This window comes from Drosophila sulfurigaster, chromosome 3 (genome assembly GCF_023558435.1).
Source record: "Drosophila sulfurigaster albostrigata strain 15112-1811.04 chromosome 3, ASM2355843v2, whole genome shotgun sequence".
Taxonomy (NCBI): domain Eukaryota; kingdom Metazoa; phylum Arthropoda; class Insecta; order Diptera; family Drosophilidae; genus Drosophila; species Drosophila sulfurigaster.
In genome coordinates this window covers 31,012,419-31,036,330 of record NC_084883.1, presented here as the reverse complement: position 1 = coordinate 31,036,330, position 23,912 = coordinate 31,012,419, and the positions used below count along the sequence as shown (strand labels likewise).

Below are 23,912 nucleotides of genomic sequence, written 5' to 3'. Positions count from 1 at the left end.
GAGCAAGCGATGTAAAAAAGAATATTATAAAATTTGACGTTGCGGTCACACTGGTTTCTGTGTTTGTTGCTGGCGGTCACATCGCCGTCGTTAGCTCCAACAATAAAACGCGTTGGGGCCGTATGTTTTGAATGTTGTTATACCACAAAAAAAAAGTGAAAAGCCAACTCGAGAGCCATGTCAAGACTTTAACGCATATTAATTAATTTAAAGCGTTGCAGTTGCAAGTAGAGCGTACTTGGATGGAGTTATAGAAAACAAAACAAAAATATAAAAGGTGCTCGAGTACAAAGGTGCAAGTGAAAAACCTACATACATACATATACACTTATAGGTGTTCGTGTGTGTGTGAACGTAAGTGCAGCTGCCGTGTACGAGTAAATTTCGCTGGGTTTCCGTGTATGTGTGTCGCCGCGGTGTTGGAAACAGAATTTTGGCAGCAGAATCCACTTCATCATCAGCAGAACGCAAAATTGAAGTGCATTTTATACATGCCTCTGCGCAAAACTTAAATAGAATCCCGAGCAGCAAAGAGGTAAGTGTGTGTGTGCGCCTTGCATTTTATTTTTACTTCAACTATGCCAGCGTGAATGTATGTGTGATGATTGTTTGTGAGTGCGAGTGTGTGTTTGTGTGCTTGCAGTGCACGGTAATTAGCCTAATAAGTAAAATGGGAGAAACATCATTTTAGCCTAGCTAGTCAAAAATACAAAAATACAACAAGAAAATCGATTTTCCTGAACTTGCAATTTTCCACGCCTCACTGACTTCACTCTGGAGCAGGCAGCGCCAAAGGCAGCAGCATCAGCTTTGGGGGAGCCGGCGACGTCGACAGCGATGTCGACGTCGCATATGCGGCGTATGCGGAACGCGTCTGGCAGACCGACGCTGGCGAATGCGGGGCAACATCATAAAGTATACATAAATTGAATTTCGAAACACGGAAGCGACGAGCGACGACGCCAACCAAACCAACCAGCAACAACAACAATAAAAACGCCCCAACAGCAAGCTCGTTGTAGTTGTTGTTGCTGTTGTTCTTGCTGGTGTTAATGCTGCAAAGCGTGTGCATGCGTATGCGTGTGCGTTCTCTCGTCCATCAGCAGCAACGCAACTTAATGCCAAAAAAAAAAAGCATGAACAAAAAAACTCGACCAGTTTTCATTTAACAGATTTTTGCAATCAGCCGGGGCTGCTGAGGCAGGGGGAAAGGGGGGGCTGGAGGCTGGGCAGCTGTCACAGCATTGAGCAGCCCTTTTTTTGTTCTCCCTTTCCATCTTCATCTCTTTCACTTACTCACTAACGCTTCGTTCGTCTGTCCGACTGTCTTGCTATGATGTGTGTGTTTTGATGACGGCACTCAGCAAACTCTGCTCTGTTGGCGTCGACGGCAACGGCGACTGCGACGCACCCGCACTGATTTAAGCCCTATGCGTAAGTATGAGTGTATGTGTGTGCGTTTGTTTGCACCAATACACACGCACAACAGCATTAGCAATTCTATACGAATTGCTGTTGTTGTTTTCTTTTTGGCACTCACCGACAACGGATGCTGCTTGCGTCGCTGCTGCGGCTGCTGCGTGCCCAAAATGGGGGATGTCCCTTGTCATCCGCAAATGTTCCCTCTCTCTGTCTTTCTCTTTCCCGCTCTGTCTGCGTTTACCGTGTCCCTTATTTGCCTTCCTTCCGCTAAGCACCCTTATACACGTTGAGTGTGTGCGTGTGTCGGTGTGTGTGTGTGTGTGTGAGGCTAGAAAAATTACTTTTACGAGCATTTAGCATAGGTTGTGTTTTCCTATTCGCATTTCGGTTGCCTGCTCTTCTCATCTGCCTCCCCACCCCCCTTCTAACACAGTCTTTCTTCACTCGTCGTTTACTTTTATTTGATGCGTTTTTAATCAGACTGCGTCAATTTGCCGCTCGCTAATGGCGAGGGCGTCACTTGGCTTTGCCTCGCCTTATACTGCTGGTCGCCTGGTTGACTCGCTGCCCTGGTTTTTCCTCTTTCCACACGCACACACACATACACACACACACGCATATTTTCATTTCAATTTCCATTTCCAGTCGACTCCCCTTTTCACATCTCCAGCTGCGTTTTATATAATTATAATTACGCGTATAATTGCAAGAACTACCTCGTTCATCTCTTTCTACTCTTTCTTTTCATTTTTTGGTCAAAAGTCTTTTTCTTTCTTTCGTTTTATTTGCCACCAATGCAAATACAAAAATTCTCCGTTTCTGTTGACTGACTTCTTCCTCGCTGGCATTTTGGCCAACATCGGAAGGCAAGAACAACAAAGCGAGCAACTGCAACAACTGCCTGTGGTTTCGATGCTCTTCCCTTGGCTGGGTCTATGCGAAAAGTCTTACGGTTTGCGCAAGGCAAAAGATGAAATTTATCTGAGATGAAATTTATCTCTATTTGTCCCTTTCATTTTGTCTCTAGTTTTGTGAGTTAAATTTGGGAATCAACTTTTTCAAAGACATCTTAGGCTAATAAAATTAGTTAAAACAATACAAATTTTAATATTTATTATTTCTTATTTTCTTATTTATTTTGTTTATGAAAGACAAACTTTATAAACATAAGCTGTAAGTTGTATTCGCTTTAACGCCTTCTCACTTTAGCTGTCTTCTTTCTACAAGCAAAGCTTCTTAGCGTTTAAGAAAGACATGCGAAACAGAAACGTGAAAAGAAAGTGCTAAAGAAATGATATCTTTACTCTAATCGTCTCATCTATCAGTTTTCTTTTTTCTATTTAACTTTTCTCTCACTGACCCTCATTGTGTTGTAAGGTCTTATTTAAAAATTCAATTTTAAGAAACGCCCACACAGAATTACCAAATAAATATTCAACTAAGTCTGAAATATGCCTGAAATTAAATTGACAGTTCTTTTCCTGTTTCCCTTGACTTTTTTCATTTTCCCCCTCTTTATGTAACATTTAGAAAATTCGCACAAAGTATAATTGTGAAAAGCGCATTGCTCTCCTGAGACTACAATCTGACTAAATAGGGGAAGCGTGTCCTTTTTCACTCTTCCTCTCGCTGTGCAGGCTATTCAGCTTTTGACATGTCGCAGACACGCACAATTTGTATATTATTGTTAACGACAAACTGGCTCTCTCAAGAGCATAATCTGGCTAAATAAATGCACTCACACTTGGCTCTTTCTCTTCCCACTTCCGGTCTACGGAGAGCACAACTTGCTCCGCTGAACTTTTGTTAGCGTATTTCAGCTGCGTTGTTGCCCCTGGCATCAACTCTATACATTTTCGTATATTCTTTCGTGGTTGTTTTTCTCGTTTTTGAAGTACAAAAATACTCGAATCTATTCGTTCATCTTCTTGTTGTGTATCATGGCAGCAGCTGTTTGTTGTACGCAATGCCCAAAGTCTGGACAACAACGCAGATCGACAACAAAAGCAACAACATCGACATCGACAACGACAACGGCTGTCGACTTCATCAACGCCTCCAAATGCTTTTTTTTTTGCTGGTCGTTTGCGAGTGGTTTGTTTATTTTAGCTTCGTTTTCATTTTTGGATAAAATAAACACAATTTTTATGAAAATTTGTGGCGACAACAGAGAGAAATAATAGCAAAGAATTGTCATGCATTATGCATGCAAGCGATCTGCTGCATGTCCGACTGTCGATTGTCAACGTGTTGCAACTGGCAACTTGCAACTTGACGACCGACAAACTGGCAACTGCTGCACCCTGCCACACTCCAGTTGGCCAACATGGCGACCCTCCAAAGGCAGACAGAAAGAGATAAAAAATACAGACAGAGAGAGACAGTACGAAGTTGGCCCCACGCAAAAAATATTTTTGTTGTGACTTGGCAAAAATATCGTTGCGTATTGTCGCGTAATCGTAGGGAGCATTGGCCCCTGTGATTCCTCTGGCTTTAATGTTGCACGTTGCACGCTGTTTGGCGACATGTTGCCGCGTTGCAAGCACATTAATCATACGCACTGCAAGGAAAAAGAGAATTTGCGATCATATCTAGAAGCACGTATTAATAAAGTTCTCATTATTTATAGATTTTTTGTCAAACCAATCAAATCTGCCATCTATAATTAATGAAGTTTTCATTATTACCTATAAAATGTTTGCCTGAACGATCAAATCTAAAATCTAAAACTGATATAGACGCATTTATTGCCAGAAATATTATCTTAGCCATCAAATATAGGAACAATAGCTAAAAAAATTCGTTTTATTTCTTGAGTTTTTGTCTTGGCGAATATCAAATCTTAATCTCAAAGTAGGTTTCATTTATTTTTAGAAATATTATCTTAAAGTTTTTGACTTTGGGGTCAAATCTAGAATTACGAAATAATAAAAATATAATTATTCCTCGAATTCTGCAAATCTACAATTAAAAAAGTTCTCAATAGTTCTTCTTGACAATAGTTCTTCTTCTCTCTTCCTTGACATTCAAATCTCAAACCTTAAATAATTAAAGCTCCATTTATTTCAAGAAATATTGTATAGTATAATATAAGTATAGTTATAATTATTTCTGAATTGTTCGCTCTTGCAAATAACTCTGAAAACTAAACACTTTATAAACAAGAATATATTTATATTTAATTATAAACTTTTTGACGTAGTGCGGAAATCTAAAATCTACAATTAACAAAGTTACTTTTAGTAGTGTTGCTTTGGCGATCAAATCTGATATATAGAGTTAATTAAGTTCCATTAAATTCTAGAATATTTGTCTTAATTTGAAATCAAATTGGGCGTAGCTGCAGCCAAAAAATGTATCGAAAGCAATAACGTTGTCATAGTCCAATTACTGTCAATTAAACTCTATCAAAAATCGCCTCATTTTATGTGGGTCGCAGTGGCTGTAGCTGCATCATCATCATCATCATCATCATCATCACCATCGTCAGCTGAGCTCGTTGCAAGTTGTGCTGTTGCATGATGCCATATTTGACCTCGGCACGTGGTGCGTGACTCGCAGCTAGTTACGTGCCGTTTGGCTGCTTCACGGGTTAACACCTTTTTTGGCCAATACAATGCACAATGCTGCGATGCAAATGTAAATGCAAATGTTGCTGATGAGCTTGCCAAATATGCATTCAGCTGCAACTGCAACTGCAACGGCAACGCCATCGGCAACTGCAACTCGGCTGCAGTCAACATTTGGACACTCGGCATTCCGGCTCATTGCTCAACATTTTCTTGAGCAATCGCCGGAAATTGGGTTATACACATCATCATTTACCCACTTTTTTTTTTTGAGGTTTTTGGTTGGTCTTTTGTTGTTCTTATCTTTTTATGCATATCTTATAAGCTATAACTGTTATCATATCGCACTCTAGCTCTTTCTCTTTCACTCCCTTTCTCGTTTGGTCAGACACATTAGTCAGCATATCAAATGTTAGATAATAGTTTAAACCGTTGCTAAAGCTCATCACATGCTCTCGCCCACATTTCGGTGACCCAAAACAAGTGGGCTACTGTCCCTCGTTGTGGTGCCGTTAAAAGAGAGATCTTAACCTGCTCTAAATATTTGTCTTTGGCATTATTATTGAAGCTCTGAAAGTGCTACCAAAAAATATAAAAAATATAAATACAAAAGATACAAATTTTAATTTAATAATGGAGACGTTATCAAAAAATATTAAAAAAGATACAAATTTGTATTTCAAAATCGGCACTAATGCGTTTATTATTAAACTACTTTTTAGGACTATCATAAGCAAATTTAATATCAATTTAAGCTTTTCAAAATAAAGTTGTCACTTTCATTAGCAGCAATCAAAAAGTTGTCTTCAGTTTTGAAGGTTTTCTGAAGGTGCTACCAAAAAAGTATAAAAAGACAACAAAATGCAAATAAAAAGAGACAAATTTTAATTTTATAATAGAGATGCTATTAGCAAATATTGGGAAGTAAAAAATATTAATAAAAAAGAAATAAATAAATAAAAAGATTATAAATTATAATAAATAATGATCTAAAGTTGCATCAACTCCAATGCCTCTATTGTTTCGCTTTTTGGGACTACCATAATCAAATGTTTAATCAAATTTAGCACTTTGAAATAAAGTTGTCACTTTCTTCAGAAAGTATTACAAAATTTTCTTCAGTAGTATTATTACTGATAAGGTACAAATAAAAAAGAAACACAATTTTTCCGAAATAGAGCTGCTTCCAAGAAACATAAAAATACAACAAAATATATATAAAAAGCAATACATTGTTATTTAATAATGAAAGCGTTCCCAAAACATATAAAGTGAACAAAATTAAATACAAATATCAATAGAAACACATTTTTATTTTGGTATTCCATCCAAAATATAAAATTATTATAACAAAATTTAAAAAGAAAAACAAAACAAGAAATAAATATTTATTCAAAATTGCAGATGCCATCAAAAAATATAAAGCAAACATATAATATAAATATAGCATTACAAAAATAAAATGAAAATATAAAAAAAAAACTAATTTTTATTTAAGAGGTGTTCCCAAAAATAAAAAATATCAACAAAAAAGATATATGAACATAAAAATAAGCAAACATTCACTTTGAAATATATTAAATGGAAATAGTTCTAATGAGTTGAGTATTTGGGGGTTATCAAATTGATGTAATATTGCTTCCTATAATGAACTTTTAAAAGCGCTTTTGCCACTTTCTTTGGCAAACCTAGTAAATCTTCAACCAGCAAACAGTTTACTATACATTCCTTTTCTTAATTTTGTCACAGTTTGTTAGTAACAAATCTCATTAGATGGCTCATTATATCAATCAAGCGATTAGCTTCTCGTTGCGACCCCTTTCGATAAGCATCGAACTAATATATCAAATGAACACAGTTGTATTTTGTTGTGCTTGAGAGATTTATTGTCATACCTCGCAACTGAATCACAGCTAATGTCGCATTCTCTATTTTGAATTCTCCATTCTCCATTCTGCATTCTCAGTGCTCGATTCTTCAAAAAACGGTGTCAGCTTAGCGACTGCTCCTTAAATTTCAACCAGAAATTTCGAAAAATTTGTATGAGGCGGCATTTATTATGCTTGTTGTTGCTTTTTTTTTACACACCATTAAAAAATCGTTGGTGGAAAATGAAAATGTGACACGCCTTTAAAAAATGAAATAACAACTTGGCTAAACTCGACGCAAATGAATATAAAACTTGGGGCTATTTTTGGGTAATTGTGGCCTGCTTTCATTATGCTGCTGCTGTACTTATGAACATGGAGCATGGAGCATGGAGCATGGACTGGACGTCTAATGCGACCTCCCAGTATTTCCAGCAGTTCCAGTTCATTGGCGATGTAATACACATATTACGCAGCTAGAAAGAGAAAGAGAGGGGAAGAGAGAGAGAGAGAGAGAGAGAGAGAAAGAGAGAGAGTATACAGGAAGCGATGACAAGATTGTAGGTCAACTGGGAAAACAACAACAATTGATTGCTGCATATATAAATCAAAAAAATAAATAAATTTATAACAATTTTTTGTTGTACTCTCAATCGGGCAACAGCGTAAACAAACTGCAAGCAACAAAACAATTCATTAAAAGTTCATTGGAGACGCGCCCATTGCGGGCCATCGAATTAATTAAAGCAGCCAACAGAGTGACAGAGCAAGATAGCAATTGCTGTAGAGCAGAGCGAAAGAGACAGAGAGCAGTAGCAAGAACTGGGGGATTGGGTAACCAAGGGAGTGAAAGCTGTACAGCAAGATTGAAAGAAATTGTTTTTATTATTTCGTGGAAAAGAAACAACATGAACATCATGCAACGCTTATAACAAGTTAAAAAACTGAAACATCAACAACAGATTCGACTTCAGAAATACCCTGTATCTGTACACAAAGAAAAGTTCTATGAAGCATAGAAATATTATATGTGTAAAAAGAAATGATTGTGTTGAGAAATTGAATGAAATTTGTGAGGAAAGATATGAGAAAAGTTGTGTGATTGAAAAGCAGAATGGAAAAGAAAGATTGTTTTTTTTTTATATCTGTTTAATGTACCTTTTGTTTTTTGCAAAGACACGCAAACAACAAGACAAATCAATCAAAACTTTTAATTTGGTTTTCGTATGTGTAAACATTAATACATAACACACATCACACACATAAAAATACTTTCCGTGACGTGCATCAATAAAATCTTGCCTTTTGTTGTATTTTCCAGCCGAGATATAAACATTTTTTTATTAAAAACATGCTGGTAAAAATCACAGAGACTGTTTAGTTAGTTGATTTGTGCGTTCCGCCAAAGGTAAATCAATTCTTCATCAATATAGAGCTGTGATAGCTGTCTGTTTTCTCTGAAATCATAATCATAACTAGTTCATAGAGATTATTAGCGCAACTGTTCGTAATACTTCTAAAAGATTCCGGCAACAAATATTAGCTAATGAAACTAATTTTAAAATTGAGTCATGATGGAATATTTTTATATCTGTATCAAATTTTGTTAGTTAGCGTTCGTTTATTTAATGCTTTCTGAGTTATTACATTTTTTAATTCATACATAATCTTGAGATGCATTTTATGAATTTATTATAGTAATAAAAACGTGTGACAATCTTTTGTGGTCTAAAGTTTCCTAAAGTTTTGATTACAATTGAATAACAAATATGAAAGTTGTTTCATTGAGTAAACATCACAAGCAGCTGTTGTTACTCAGCTTTTTTTCAATGATTGATGTACGCAACGATGTACAGAGCAGAAAGATACAATACTTTGCATATAGGAAGATTTATGAAACTGGAAACTCCAAAGCGTTGTTGTGTTGTGTGTGGCCAATAAGTAGGCGTATGTTACTCTCAGTTTGGACACAGCACAATGTGTGTGTGAGTGTGTGTGTGTGTGTTGTATACGCAGGGTGCATTGTGCGTTCAACTGGGTTATAATGAAAATAAATTTGTTTATGCGCTGACTGCTTTGTGTTTGGCTCATGGAAGAAAGAGTTTCTTTGTTGCCTCATTGAAGTTGCTGCCGCTGTTGCTGTCGCTGTTGCTGTCGCTGTTGCTGTCGCTGTTGCTGTTGCAGTTGCTGTCGCTGTTGCTGTCGCTGTTGCTGTTGCAGTTGCAGTTCAACATCAGTTTTGTGTCACGTAGCTAGCAAAGTCTTTAGAATACTCTAGATTATTCATATGTGAGCAGAGCAGTTAAAGAAAAACACCTTAGTCGCCCACTTTAAATGTAACGTTAATTGGCTGCACTTTGGCCCAGTGGCTGGGAAGTAAGATAATGAAATGCCCGCAGCGAGGCAGAAGACGGAGACGGCAATCAGCATGCCACGAGCAGCCAATCCACATGCAACATCCTCTCAGCCTCAGCCTCAGTCTCAAAGAGTGCCACTCAAGTCTAAATGCATGGCTAATCACATTATAGATAGCGATATGTCTTTGTGTGTGCGGCACTTGAATAGCGCCTGTGGCTTCAAAAGCAGCGTGGGTGAACAACAACAACAACAACATCATCATTATTATACCACTCATTACTATCATCATCATCGTCGTAATCATTAAGTTTATGGATTGGCGCCTTTTGTTCTGGCCGTAAATATGCCCAACTCTCTCGTACCTTTATTAGTTTGCTTTTGTTTGTTCAATTTATGAACTTAACTCTCTCGACTCCATTGAACTCTGGCTGCAGTTTCATTTCAGTGTTGCATGCTGCACACACACACACACACACACACACTAACAGTGATGCACAGTCACATATTCGATACAATGGAAAAACTTGTTCTCGACTCGTTATACCCAATGTACAAATCAAAATGAGCATATTTGTTAATACACAGAGAGAAATCATTGATATATTTGTTGAGGAAATATTATCTCACATAAATATAACTAATAAATAAGCTAATACTCCAAATATAGGGTATCATAATTATTACTATTACTAGATCGTTTGAATATGCAAAATTCAAACAGTCAAAATGATTTTTAACGATACTCGTAAGGCTATTAAATTGGATGTAATAATTACTGGCAGCACTTTTGAGGAATATTTTATTACGATTTTTATGTGCTTTTGTGCACTCAATATTTATTTTTAGCGCTTTACATCTTAAAAGAGTTTGTATATGATATTTCAATATTTCTTCAACCTCTGTTGCTGAACTCTGATCTTTACTGTTGAAGCGTTACTAATCTTTGATTGTTTTTTGAAGTGCATCTAATCTTTGTTTTTGTTTTTCTGTAAATTTAATACCTTATTAAAATAATAAGAAAACAGAATGTTATATGTAATCAAGTGTTTTCAATTATAAAAAAAATTGCTTGCTAAATTAATCTTTCTTTACTTAAAGATCAATAATAATAAGAAAAATAATATTATAATTTGTAGATTTGATTTGACTTGATTTATTGTTTCTCGCTATAATGTCTCTAAAAAAACAACAATATTTATTGTAGTATTTTAGCATTTAAACTATCTTCACAAATTCGGAATTTCAAGTTTAAAGTGCAACTAATTTGAAATATTATTTCCTTCATATTTTGCAGACTTGCGTTACACAGGGTAGCTTGCAGTCGAGCATATTCCTTTGCTCTTTTGTTTGCTTGTTTTTCGGTATTGTTTTCAGTTTGTATCTGTCTCAGTCTCTGTGTGTTTGTCCCTGCCTGTTTTGCATTTGCCGCAGTGCTAATTCATTTACATACACACAGAAACAGAGATACTCAGTTCCAACAACACCCACAAGAACTTGCCGGTGTGCGTGTGCGTTGGTGTGTGTGTGTGTGTGTGTGTGTGTATGTTTGTGTGTGTGTGGCTCATTCTCATTCATGCCAAAACTGCTGCCAACTTGACTGATGGCCCCGGCATGCTTGGCTGCATTTTAAGTTCATCTATTTGTGGCATATTGACTCTGTGCTTCGCTGCTGCTTCTTCTTCCAGTCTCCAGTCTCTACCTGCTGCTCCCCTGACTTTTCCTCTTTGGTAACTCTTCCTTCAGTCCCCCCCATTCACTTCTTTGCTCATTTGCTATGCCAAGCAGCGGGCGGAAAGTGCTGTTCAATTAATATTGTTGCTCACTTTGAAAATAAACAAATTGCAGCAGAGAAAGACAGAAAGAGAGAGAGTGCGGAATAAAAACTGATAAAGGGGAGTGCATACTAAAGATAGAAAAGGACAGAGAGAGTACTAGAGAATATTCTCAAACATTTCTTGGCAGCTTCGTATTTATGCTAACTCCTCCGGCAGCCAGCTGTGCGTTATTTTCAACTCATTTTTTTTTTGTGCTCTTCTCTCTTTTGGTTGCATGTTGCATTTATCATTAATTGACTTCGAACTTCCCCTTCTACACAGTCCCAGCGCTGTTGGCATATTTAATGCCTCAATTAAGTCGTTTTCCAATTTTGTTTTTCATTTTTATTAGTTTTCCACGCATTCGAAATCCAAGTCACAATTTCAGGCCAAACCCATTTCACAAAAAAATGTTCTGCTGCCTCACTGCAAACTCACGACACATGTTGGCAAGCTTGTGACCTCATTCAGAGTGAGTGAGTGTATTCATGAGTGCTGAATGATTGTTTCTCTCAAATGTTTGAACTTTTGGGGAATGCCGTTGGGCATTTTTCTATAAATAGTCCCTGGTCATTGATAAGCTCCGTTTTAAATGGCATGCATGGCGACGCTTTGCCGCAGATTAAAACAAATCGCGCTTGATTTATCAATGGAATGGCGTTATAATCTTATCAATTGCTATTTACTACGCGCCGGCGATAAAAATGTAGCTCAATCCCATCATTCATTGGACATTCTTGCAAGTTCTCTTTAATTAGTTCCAACTGTTCTTCTTTAACCATTAATCTTGGCTGCTTGCAGAGAAAGATATAAAAAAAAGAAACATTTCTGGTGTGTTTTATAGGAAATTCTTGGAATTGTTATGAGTCATCAAAAGCTGCGAACAGTAGCCGAAGTTATTCATCGATTGATCAGTTGTGGAGTTTATTTTATTGCTGTATTCTAAAAGGGAATAGAATTTGGAATAGATAAGAATTACTTTATTTATTTTTATTGGATTTTAGTTAGAATTTTTAATGAATTAAAGTTTAAAAATCGTTTTTTTAGTATATTTTATATTTTATTAGTATATTTTATAACTTTTAATACTTAATAAATACTTTTTTAGTTTATTTTATTGCTTTATTCCGAAGTAATTTGAACGAATATATAAAAATTATTCAGAATTTAAATATACTAAATATATGTTTTAGTATATTTATTTAGTATGTATTATTAAAGCACACCGCTTTGGTTTCATTAAAAATGACAATCGGATACTCAAATGTGAGTTTTTGATTGACTCACATCTTATATGGGAATTTAACCGATTAAAAAACGTATTTGTTTAAATAAGTACATACATATTTATTCAATAGGTTTGTTTATTTTTCTACATAATGAAACGTGTTATTCATAACTGCACAGCATTATCAATATCGCTCGAATATTCAAACAATTTTCAAATATTTCACAACTTTCCATTTCCATTTACGATGATGATGATCATCATCAGCGTCACATTAATAACAGGCGCTAATTTCTAGTTGAGCAGTGAAGGGGGGGAAAAGACAACATAAAAACACAAGAAAAATAGAAAACAGTTGTTTATGATAATTACGTATACGTAGAGCAGTTAGTTATGCGCTTTTGGTGAATGGGGCTCACACAAATTGTGTTGACTTTTGGGTGCAGGGTGCATGATGTTGGGGGTCTTTGACCCATTTGGGGCAGCCACACAAGGCAACTATGGGTTAATGATAATTAAGCACTTAATTAACATGAGCATAAGTCTGAGGTGCACTTAATCAGCGAGGCGAGACCTTTATGATTATATGTTGTATAAATGAGACACATGTTTTCTATTTTTTTTTTTGTTGTTGTTAATTTGAAGTCACATAAATAATTCACATTTTCTTTTGCAGATGACGTAAATGACACCCGACAACCTTCCATATAGAAGATAACAAACAGCAACGACGACTGCACAAACAAAAGTTGAAAGAGCTCTCACTTTTTTTTGTTTTTTTTTTGTAAAGTCCGCTCACCCCTCTCACTTCTCGCCATATATAGTATAATAAGTGCAAGCGAATTTGAAAAACGAAACTGAAAACGAAACTCAAATCGTATTCTATCGTTGAAGACCGAGATATAGTATTACAGTTAGTAGGCTAGCGGCAGCAGAAGCGGGAGCATGATGAAGTCGCCAGACTTATCAGCGATGTGCCATCGATGCGCGACGTTGCCAATTTTATTGCTCGCTTTGCTCTTGTTGTCGGCGGCGGCAAATGCGGAGCGGGATTTCAATGTGAATGACTCGCAGGTAAGGAGAGGGAGAGAGGGTTGTTGCAAGCTGTAGTTGCAGCTGCAACAAAACAGTGGCATGCCACAGCCGCTTGTCATTTTCGCCGTTTAATTTTGATTGATGGCGGCCTGACACATTTCACTTGAAACTGTTGAACTTATCTTTCTTTCGCTCACGATGCGGTCTTTGTAGGTGCCGGTTATTGAGCCCAAAGATGCGCCCGCCTACAAGCAGGATCCGTATGTGACGGAGCTGATGCGTTGCCAGCACTCGCAGTCCGAGATTGTGCTCTCCCTGCTGCTGCGCAAGCATGATTGGAGCGATCTCAGCACAGCCAAGCGCGCCCATGTGCAATCGAAGTTATCCAAGTTCTTTGCCATACCCCGGGTAAGTCAGAGTCTCTCTTCGACTGCATTCCATTCCCACCAAACTTGAGCTGACATTTCCCATCTCTCAGGAGTTTATTACACTGGATTCGGTGGCCAAGCGGGAGCTGACCAACATGCACAAGCTGGCGATGCGAAAGGGAGGCAAGGGACAGAAGCAGCTCGAGGCGCTGAATCATCGATTGGGACGCGCCAGTTTTATGGTATTTTAATTGAATGCTTTTTATTTGAATTGCGGCTTACTCAAGATTTAATTTACTTGTTTGCAGATCGGTTGTGGTGCCAACTACTTTAGCATGGGAGAACCGATTGCTAAGCAGATAGCTCACCAGATCAAGGATGGCACCATTGGCGCCTTGACGGAGGAGAACTTTGGTCTGTGGTTCATTTGGCGCAAGGAATTGAAGTCCAGGTGAGTTGGAGTACCAAATGCTGAAGAAGTTGAAAGGAGGAATAATTTAATTTATGGTTAGGGAAGCAATTTTGACAGGGTTGAATGGAAGGAATATTTTATTTATTATTTTGGGATACATTTGGGATAGCACTTAAAATTATGAATTAATTGAAGCAAAGACTTTTCATAAAGTATTATTAGGAAAGTTGAATGGAAGGAATATATTTTATTGCCCTTTAATAAAGTAATACTAAAGGAGTTTAAGGAAAGGAATGTTTCAGGTTTTATTAAGTACTTTCATTAGTGCGACAATAAAGTGAAATTGAAAGAGTTGAAAGGCTGGAGTACTTTAATTTGTAGTTGTTAAAGTAACATTTAAGGAGTTGCATGAAAGGAATATTTTATTTACTACTATTTAATAAATTGATGCAAGTATAGATGAAGGGAACAAATATATATTTTTTTTTTTACTGTTATGTAAAATGGATCAATTTAAATGGAAGCAATATTTTATTATTAAGGAACTACACAACTTTTTTTAAAGAAATAATAGGCAGTAATGTTTTAGTTATTATTAAAAGAGTAATATTAAAGAAGATAAATGAATGAAATATTATAAATAACATTATTTGTCACATTTAGAACTTAAAAGAGAAAGGAATTGATTTATTATTATATTTTGAGAGACTGAACTACAAAAACAATATAAATAAAGAAATTCTAAGCACACAAATAAGCACAACAACAATTTAAATATTGCGCTAAAGCATTGAAAGAGTTGAAGTGAAAGAATTTCTCTATTCTTTTGGGATGTCGAATGTAAACAATCATTTGCAATTGTGATTAACAAATAGCTGCAGCACAGCAAACTTCAGCAAACTTGATATGAAAAGCTTTTAATTTATGTACTTCAATTAAACAACGTGATAAAAAAAAACAATTGTGTGCGTAAGAGGGAATCAATGTGCATGTTAAGTAAATTTATGTTATGTTAATTGAATACAATAATTTGAATATTGGAATTTAATTGAATATTCACAAAATATTTGCAATTTTGCAAACCGTTCAAGTGTAATAATATAAAATCCACATCGATTTAATTGAATGTTGTAGAATGGACAAAAAGCAAATCGAACAAAAAGCCAATAAATCAAATCAAATGTATACAAATGATAACTTTCCATTTCAAATGCGTTTCATTGAAATGTTTCAATAGTGAACTAAATCAAATCGAATGAATCACATTTCAATATATAAGTCAAGTACTTGTGTGCAGTGCACAAGGGTAATTGACTGATTAATATGAATGTGTGTCAATATTAGCAAACACTTTGCAACAAGGTTTTTCGATGCTTATGAATTGCTAAATATAACTTTATTTTGTGCAGAATTCGAAGAAATTGTTTGAGTAACAGCATTCGAATAAAATTTCCACATTTGGTAACTTAATCAGACGAGTAAAAAGTACTTTTTGGAATTCTGTTTAACTGACGATGACGTCACGTCACTTCATTTTTATTCCATTGCAGATCACAAAGAAAGCGTCGTCAATCGGAGGGCAGCGGAGCCGAGGAGGATGACTACGACTACGGAGATGATGACGAGGAACAGGCACCGTAAGTGAAGCAAAGCAAAGTCAAAGCAGATGGCTGGCAAATGATTAATACTCCCTCGATATTTATCTATTCTGTTAAACAGGGAACCAGTCACAGTGGTACCAACAACACATGCGCATCGTCATCATCATGGCGTGGTGAGTGTTTCTCCAAATATTCATATTGTTATTGGTTTATACTTTACTCGATTTAAATGAGGTGTTAACTGTTTTGGTTAAATACAAGTGAATAATACTATATAAGAATTAAGAGAGACATTATGATGTGTGGAATCCATCGATGATATATGATATTGTTTATGCTTATGCACTTTGTTGATAATCCACAAAATACACACAAGATCACAAACTTACAAACCACACAAGAAAGATCACAATCACAATCCACACACACGATCCACTTACATCAAATACATAGTGTTGGTTAAGACTTTTTGATGAAACGGTTCTTTAACATGTGTATATGTAATTCATCATATGGTGTTCTCGTCTCTTTTTCTTCTCTTTTTGCCATTTACATTCTCTCTCTTTATCTTTCTCTCTCTCTCAAACTCTCGCTGTGCTCATTTACTTACTGTTACTAACATTTTTACGAACAAAACTGAATGTAAATTATACATAAACAACAAATACTACCACAATTAAAATGTAAAGTCGGAACAAACGGAACAAACTGCAGGCATCAGTTCTTCTGCTTCTTTGCCTTCCTCTTCGTCCATTTCCTCTTCGCCTGTGGGCAACTTGGATGCCGAAATCGAGGAGAGCGTCTCTCAACTGGAGTCGGTTATAAGCAAAACGATTGAGAACACTAAGAACATCAAGGAGTTGCCTGTGCTGAGTGTCGACGAGGATGTCGATGATGTCGAGGATGTGGATCTGCAGCAGCTGGGCGTGCCGGCAGCGCCGGTGATTGTGGCCAGCAACGAGAAGCAGCTCGACACTGAGCTGAGCGATGTGGAGAAGCAGCTAACCACAACGGCGGCATCAGCACCTGGCAACAGCAACAACAACAACGACAACCAGGTTGACACTGCGCTCGTCACCGCTCTTGATGTAGCTGAGCACGCGGCAACGAGCACCTCACAAACGACCACAAGCCACAACAACAACAACAACAACAATATACTTGATACACCAGAGACATCTGCATCCAATCCAGCCACCTCATCCGCATCCGCATCCGCATCCACTTCATTTGCCAGCAGCGAAACTGTCGAAATGTCGACTCCGCCCGCTGCTGCTGTTGGCTCATCTACAGCAGCAACCACAGTCATGAGCAGCAGCAGCAGCTCAAGTACAGTAGCTGCCATAGACACCGATACGGTTAATACTCTAACAACAACTCCATTGCCCATACTCTCATCATCTTCAACAACAACAATTTCATCGTCATCGCCATCGTCATCTTCATCGGCAACAACAACAACATTCGAAACATTACCGACAGTTGCAACTATGCCAACAACAACAGCAACAACAACTACATCTCCAACAACAACAACAACAACAACATCTACAACAACAACACAGTCACAAACGCCAAAGGTAATGTCGCTTTTGTGTGCCTGTGTGTGTGTCTCTATGTGTGCGTCTGTGTGTGTCTGGCGTATCTCTCTCTCACTCACTCTCACAAACTCGCTCTCTTTATATGTATGTGTGCGTCTCGTTTTGCGACAATTGTAACTGTTATTTAGTCCTCTCTATATACAAATGTGTGAGTGTGTGTGCGTGTCTGTATATATATCTATTGTACTGCGTTACGTTTCGTCCTCGTCTCCCCCATTGCCTTCTCCTCTTCCCACTTTCAGTCAGCAAACACCCTTCTATATATACCGTTATAATACTCGTGTTTGTGTTGTAAACATTGTTGTTTAATCGTTAGATACGTTGACAAAGGACCTAACCTCAAACAATAACCAAACAAGATGTTAACATGGCGAATTGCCGAATTCTAGTTGCTATAACTGCCGATTTGCAGATCGTTAAGATATATTCTATATTTAGTGTACTAGTATTTAGAATATTATTTACTTCTAAGATCAAACTTATGCCTAAGTTACTGTATAGTTCTATATGTATACTAATTATAGCGTAGTCGAATATTATTTTGTATTATTTATTAGGAAACTCGAATATTTTGTATATATAGTTCTTATGGTTAAAGGGTTTTAACTGCAGACAACACTTCACACATTACTAATACCTTACTTTGCACTATAAAATTAGAAATTTTTTAGTATAGGTCGAAGATTTTATTGGTATTAATAACTAAAAATTAACATAGATGATTTTCAAATATTCATAACAAATTTAAATATGCCTCGATATAGTTGAAGTTTCCCGATATCACTCATGAATAAAACTCCGATTACATTTTCTTGTCCTATTCCTGAAGCTGGTCTGATTTTTCGAATGTTATCACTAAAAGTTCTTAAAACTTATTGCTTAGCTGTCATACCATTGAAAACATATAGTTCTCTAGTTCTTCGGGACTTCTTCAAAGTGTTGACCTTATACCCCTCCCTCCTCGATCACGTCCCGTTTTTACTCTCGACCCTTTTTGCCTCGCTTTTTGATTACACTGCAAAATTGATGAATCGAAATTGTATAAAACTGCAGCCGAATGAAAATGAGCTTGAGCCAAGGAGCACCTGGCCGGTCACGGATGTGGCTGATGCTGACACGCTAGCTACAATGCGTTCCACGCTGGCCGAGATCGATAGCGAGATCGAGATCGAGGCTGAAGCTGAGTCAATGTCCACAACAACGCACAGCACGCTCTCAATTAGCCCTAAGGTGAACTAAAAATAAAATAAAGAAAAAAAAAGTACCCAAAGTAATGCATCAATGTAGATTTATATATCTATAATTTAATAAGCTGCACTTTAAACTGATACGCAAGTATCTGCATCTTATCCTGACTTCCCCCTAAAGCCAATTAAGGGATTTCCACAGAGTTTTTCTTTACAGCGAATGCACTTAATCCTCGTTGCCCTCTCCGCCCACATTTGGGTTGCCAATCAGCTTCCCCCGCATGTCCTTTTCAACACACATTGCATGCGAATATATCTCTTAGTGATTAAGTACTATCTATACATGTGTATGCATCTATGTATCTGTATCTTTGTATCTATGTATCTGGCACCCTCTCAATAAACGCTGCCTGCCTTTTAGCTCAACACTATTCAAGCATGACACTAAAATAACTAAAATGAAAACGCGTGCGCTCTGCTGCGTCAATTAGCCAGCTCATATGTCATTTAATGAGTTCTCCGTATTTCTCAGGCCGGCGACGCGGTTGATGCCCTGGAAGCTGCTGCGGCAGGCAATGGCAGCAGTGTCCCCATCCTGACCAGCAACGAGGTGGGTGTGGCAAACATGCTTAACAAGCTAATTAAAATGATTTTATGACCATATTTGTTTTGTTGCCCTTTTTTTGCAGTTGGATGCTCCCTTAGCTTCGCCCATTCCCGCAACGACCCGGCAACCACTGTTGGACACCAGCAGCAGCACCACCACAACCGACAGTTCAACGGATTATGTGGAACCACGACAGGAGAACACCACGCCCATCATCAAGATGCGGCTGCAGAAGCTGGCGGTCACCTCGGGCAAAGCATTCAGCTTTGTGGTGCCCATGGAAACGTTCCACGATGCCGAGGACCAAAGCAATCTGCGACTCGAGCTCACCGACAAGGATGGCCACGAGCTGAAGGCCTCATCCTGGCTGCAATTCAATGCCGACAAGCGAGAACTCTACGGACTGTAAGTTTAAATAGCGCGAAATTCTTTAAGAGCTTTGCTAACTATGCTTTTGACAGGCCACTCGATGATGCCGTCTCCCGTTGGACGTATCGCCTCTCGGCCACCGATTCGGGCAATGCGAGCGTTACGGAGACTGTGGAGATTGCTGTGCAGCAGCATCGAGCTGTGCGCACCATCAATCATGAGATCACCATTGCGGTACGCATCAACGAGAAGCTTGGTCACAACATTGACTGGCAACTGAAGCTGATCCGAGCTGTGGCGCATACGCTGGGCGATGGCAGCAGCTCGGCGCTTGTCGTGCGCGAGATACGTCAGACTTCGCAGGAGCCGCAGAGCGCTAGCTTTGTGTACTTCAATGAGACGCTGCCCACCAGTGAGTGTCCCGAAGTGGAGCTTAAGGATGTGGTGCGTCGCTTGAATGCCGAACGTTTGAGTGATCTTGTTCTGCCGCTGCTAAGCATACAGTCCATAACGGGCCAGCTGATTGGCACCTGCCAAAAGACAGAGTTAAACAAGGTCAAGCCAACCACTCAAATGGCAAAGAACTTGCCGCCAATGCCGCGCAATCAGGTGGATCGCGTGAGTGCAACCGTGGGCCAGCTGCTCGTCTACAAGGTGCCCAGCGATACGTTCTACGATCCCAACGACAATGAGCTGACGCTGTCGCTGAAGACCAAGGATCACAAGGAGATCAGTCCACGCAATTGGATGCAGTTCGATTCCAAGAATCAAGAGTTCTACGGCATTCCCAAGGGCAGTGACACGGGCACCGAGGAGTATCTGCTGATTGCCGAGGATAGCGGCGGTCTGAGTGCCAACGATGCTCTGGTTGTGGTTGTTAGCAACGCACAGCGAAAGGAATTGGCCATGAACTTTAAGGCGTATCTGGCCATTAAGCATGAAAACTTCAATGCGGAGCTGCAGCGCAAGTTTGTTGAGCGCATTGCTCAGCTAAATGGCGATTCGAATACAAATCAAGTTCTTGTGCGCACCATCAATCAAAACCATGATCAGGATGGCGTCATTGTTTACTTTTACAACGCTTCGCTCTACAAGATGAACAATCGTTGTCCCCACAAGGAGATGGAGGATGTGCGCAGCGTTTACTTTGATAGCGATCTCAAGCTTAAGCCCGCGGTTAGGCATGCTCTTGGAGCTGAACTCAATCTAACTCAAATGTCGGCCATGACTTCGAGTGTCTGTCAATGTGAGTTGCAAACACAAGCTGATGATATGAATTGTACTAATGATGGTATAAGGAATCTCTGAGAAAAAACATGTTTTTAATGTTTCATTTTGATGTTGTAATAAGGTTTTTTATATTGCCCTTCAGAAGGGATTTAAACAGATTCGAATTTATGGTTACCAAATGGGTACTTGAACGAAAATGATAATTGATACCAAAAAGAAATTTGTATATTTTTTATGTATGTCTTTTTATTCTTTTGTTTGTAAGTTAGAACTCAATTTTTAGTGCTATAGTAACCTTCAGTTTTTTATTTTTTTGAATATGCTCGATGAAAACGATGCAGGTCGATCGCCATTAGTTACATTTTTCCTTTTTCTGGCAGCCTATGGTCTTTTTAGTATAGACTATTTTCGTCTATATTTTCTTTTCTTAAATCTTTGTGAAATAATGTAGATTCACATATTTAACATAAATGTGATGAAAAGAATTGCCACATTTTGTACGTCGCTTGCAACAGTAATTCAAATTAAAAACAAAAACTACTTAATATTTTTAATCATATAAATTTCATAAATAATTTACATGCAAACATAAAAATTTAACAATATGCGAGTTCCACTTAAAACAGTGCCTAAACACTTCGACGTAAAAACGTCTTCTGATTTTGTCGGGAACGAAAGTTTCAATTTTTGTATGATTATTTTGGAATCGCACAATTGCCCAGAATTAACCTTTGGTCTAATTAGTGCTTATCAAAAGCAAGAATGCATGAAAAACAAAAATTTAATGATTTGGCATATAGTTTTTTTCACCCTTGTGTGTTATAAATATTATATTTTGCATATATTTTAAAACTTTTTGATTTCACATGAAATATATACCATTTGGATAAATTTTAAATTTAGATGAAATTACGTTTACTATGTAAAAAAGAATAACACATGTGAACTCATTAAATATGTTTTGGAGGTCGGTTCGCTGTTATGTAAATAATGATAAAAAATTCTTAAAAACTAAATGTAACAATATTATATAAAGTTATGTTATCTCTTTCCATTGCAGACACCGACTCGAGTGATATTAATTCTTTGGATAATCTGCCGCCAAATCACAAGGAACCGAGCTTGAAACCAACCTCACCAGAAGAGTATCTGGCCACATTTATACTGCCTGCCGTTATCATAGTGGTTATGATCATTTTAGCCTCGATTATAGCCTGTTGCTTGCATCGTCGTCGCCACAAGAGCGGCAAAATGGAGTTGGGTAAGTGTTGGAACTATAAATAACAAACTATTTGAATACGAAAATAACATTCACTTCAACTACAGGCGATGAGGAAGAACGCAAGTCGTTCCGCACCAAGGGCATACCTGTTATCTTCCAGGATGAGTTCGAGGAGAAGCCCGAAATTGGCAACAAGAGTCCGGTTATACTGAAGGACGAGAAGCCGCCGCTGTTGCCGCCCAGCTACAACACATCCAACATGAATGGCGACAACGATGTGGATGAATATGTGCCGCCGCCAGCTGTTGTGTTGGGTGGACGCGAGGTGCGAGGGAAATCACCAGCCACGCCCTCGTATCGCAAGCCACCGCCATATGTCTCGCCATAAATGTGTCAACAACAATAAGTGAACGAAACAAAGAAAGCAGAATAACAAACAACAACAACCACAATAACAGGCAGCAAACAAACACAAACAATAATCATTACGAAACAAACAACTAATCAACCAAACTTTAAAGCGAATGCGAAAGATTTCTTCTTAAACTTAATCTAAACGAAACTTTTGTGCACCAACAAAAACAAACACAAACAAACAAAAATGGAAACTCTAATCGGAGTTGGATTTCAAACTGAATTTGAATTTCGAATTGTGTTGTAAATCGAGAGACCCGCCCACAGCATGAATGAAGAATATTAATCAAATGGTATTATCGACATGGACGCAACTGTAAAACAATCAATTAAGCGATTTCAATATGCGACTTGGCAAAACACTTAAGCTAAACAACAACAACAACTAAACATTTAAACACACTATGCTGCATATTATTTATCTAGTATGTACCTTAACTTATACGCCACAAACAAACACACATACACACAAACCATTTAGCAAGCGCAAGTGCTTGAAAAACACACACACACACAAACACAACAATTTATAGAGTAGCATTTAAAATGTATGTGCAAAAAATATGAAAAAACGCGGCCAGCCGCTGTTTAAAAATGCCCTTTGCCAAGGTGACAACAAATCGGAAATTGTATTTACCATAAGTTCAACAATTTGTAGCAGCTTAGCAGACATTCAGCTTGTTCTTAAGTCAAGTTGTAATTGTTTAAATCATTGGGCCAGTCACCGTCCGCCATCAAATTTACAATCAATTGTTAAACTGGCCGCTGCCACAGATAACAAAAAAGGAAATTCATTTTGTACCACATTCTGAGCCAATCGCTGGAAGGGCTAGAAGTTGTTGGGGCATGATAAAAAGTATATGCAGTAGATAGTCTAGTATTATATAGTCATCATATCATTCGATTCATTTATTTATTGGCTATGCTGTTAGTTTCGTATTCTTAGCACACACTTCTCTTGGGCAGGGGGCATTACGCTTTGGGTTTTGAGTTTTGCATTTAGGTTCTAAGCAGAGAAAAGTGTTTTTTGCGTGTAATGCCTATTGTTTTTAGTCTGTTTTTTTATATAACTAATAACATTTGCTATACTCAATACAGCTGCCAATTTGAACTGCGTTCACAGTTCGAACGCGACAACAAATACAAATCAAAATAATAGTATTCAGAAATTCCTACAGTTGCCCCACTAAGTGCTTCCTCCATACCACCAAGATCATATCCTCAAATCAAACTATCCTCACACACACACACACACACAAACACAAAGAAACACACACTAAGTATATCAAATCATTACTTAAAGTAGCCCTTAGTTTTTAAAATTGATTTTACAAGCGCCCCAAACTATATATGATTAGAATATATACACGTATTTATATAATTAAACTTAAACTTAAAAACAAAACAAAAAAAGAAAAGATAAAAAAGGAAAAACGAACCATTTGAATTACTCGAACTAATACTGCATGATAATTTTTTGTACCGTGTAGAGAGTATGTCCAATTGATTTTATATAGACGGACGACGCGAACCGTAATCTATGTAAGTTAGAGCAATATTTTCTCTGAATTATAAATTTATACCTAATGAAAAACAGAACGATGAAT

At 37.7% G+C, this 23,912-nt stretch overlaps 1 protein-coding gene across 3 annotated transcripts; it reads left to right on the top strand.

The window, feature by feature from the left end:
- Positions 1–79: 79 nt before the first annotated feature.
- On the top strand, positions 80–23,697 carry LOC133846151 (serine-rich adhesin for platelets). Of its 3 annotated transcripts, XM_062280929.1 has the most exons (14): positions 80–535; positions 12,936–13,333; positions 13,508–13,702; positions 13,773–13,904; positions 13,971–14,113; positions 15,625–15,711; positions 15,794–15,848; positions 16,365–17,255; positions 18,330–18,506; positions 18,996–19,073; positions 19,153–19,475; positions 19,532–20,685; positions 21,730–21,930; positions 21,996–23,697. In XM_062280929.1, exons 2-14 carry the CDS (start codon positions 13,205–13,207, stop codon positions 22,277–22,279), a joined length of 3,849 nt encoding a protein of 1,282 aa, XP_062136913.1. In that variant the 5' UTR covers positions 80–535; positions 12,936–13,204; the 3' UTR covers positions 22,280–23,697. The 3 variants fall into 3 exon arrangements, with proteins under 3 accessions (XP_062136913.1, XP_062136914.1, XP_062136915.1); XM_062280930.1 differs by lacking the exon at positions 18,330–18,506 and having other exon boundaries at positions 82–535; XM_062280931.1 differs by lacking the exons at positions 16,365–17,255; positions 18,330–18,506 and having other exon boundaries at positions 82–535.
- The last annotated feature ends 215 nt before the right edge of the window (positions 23,698–23,912 follow it).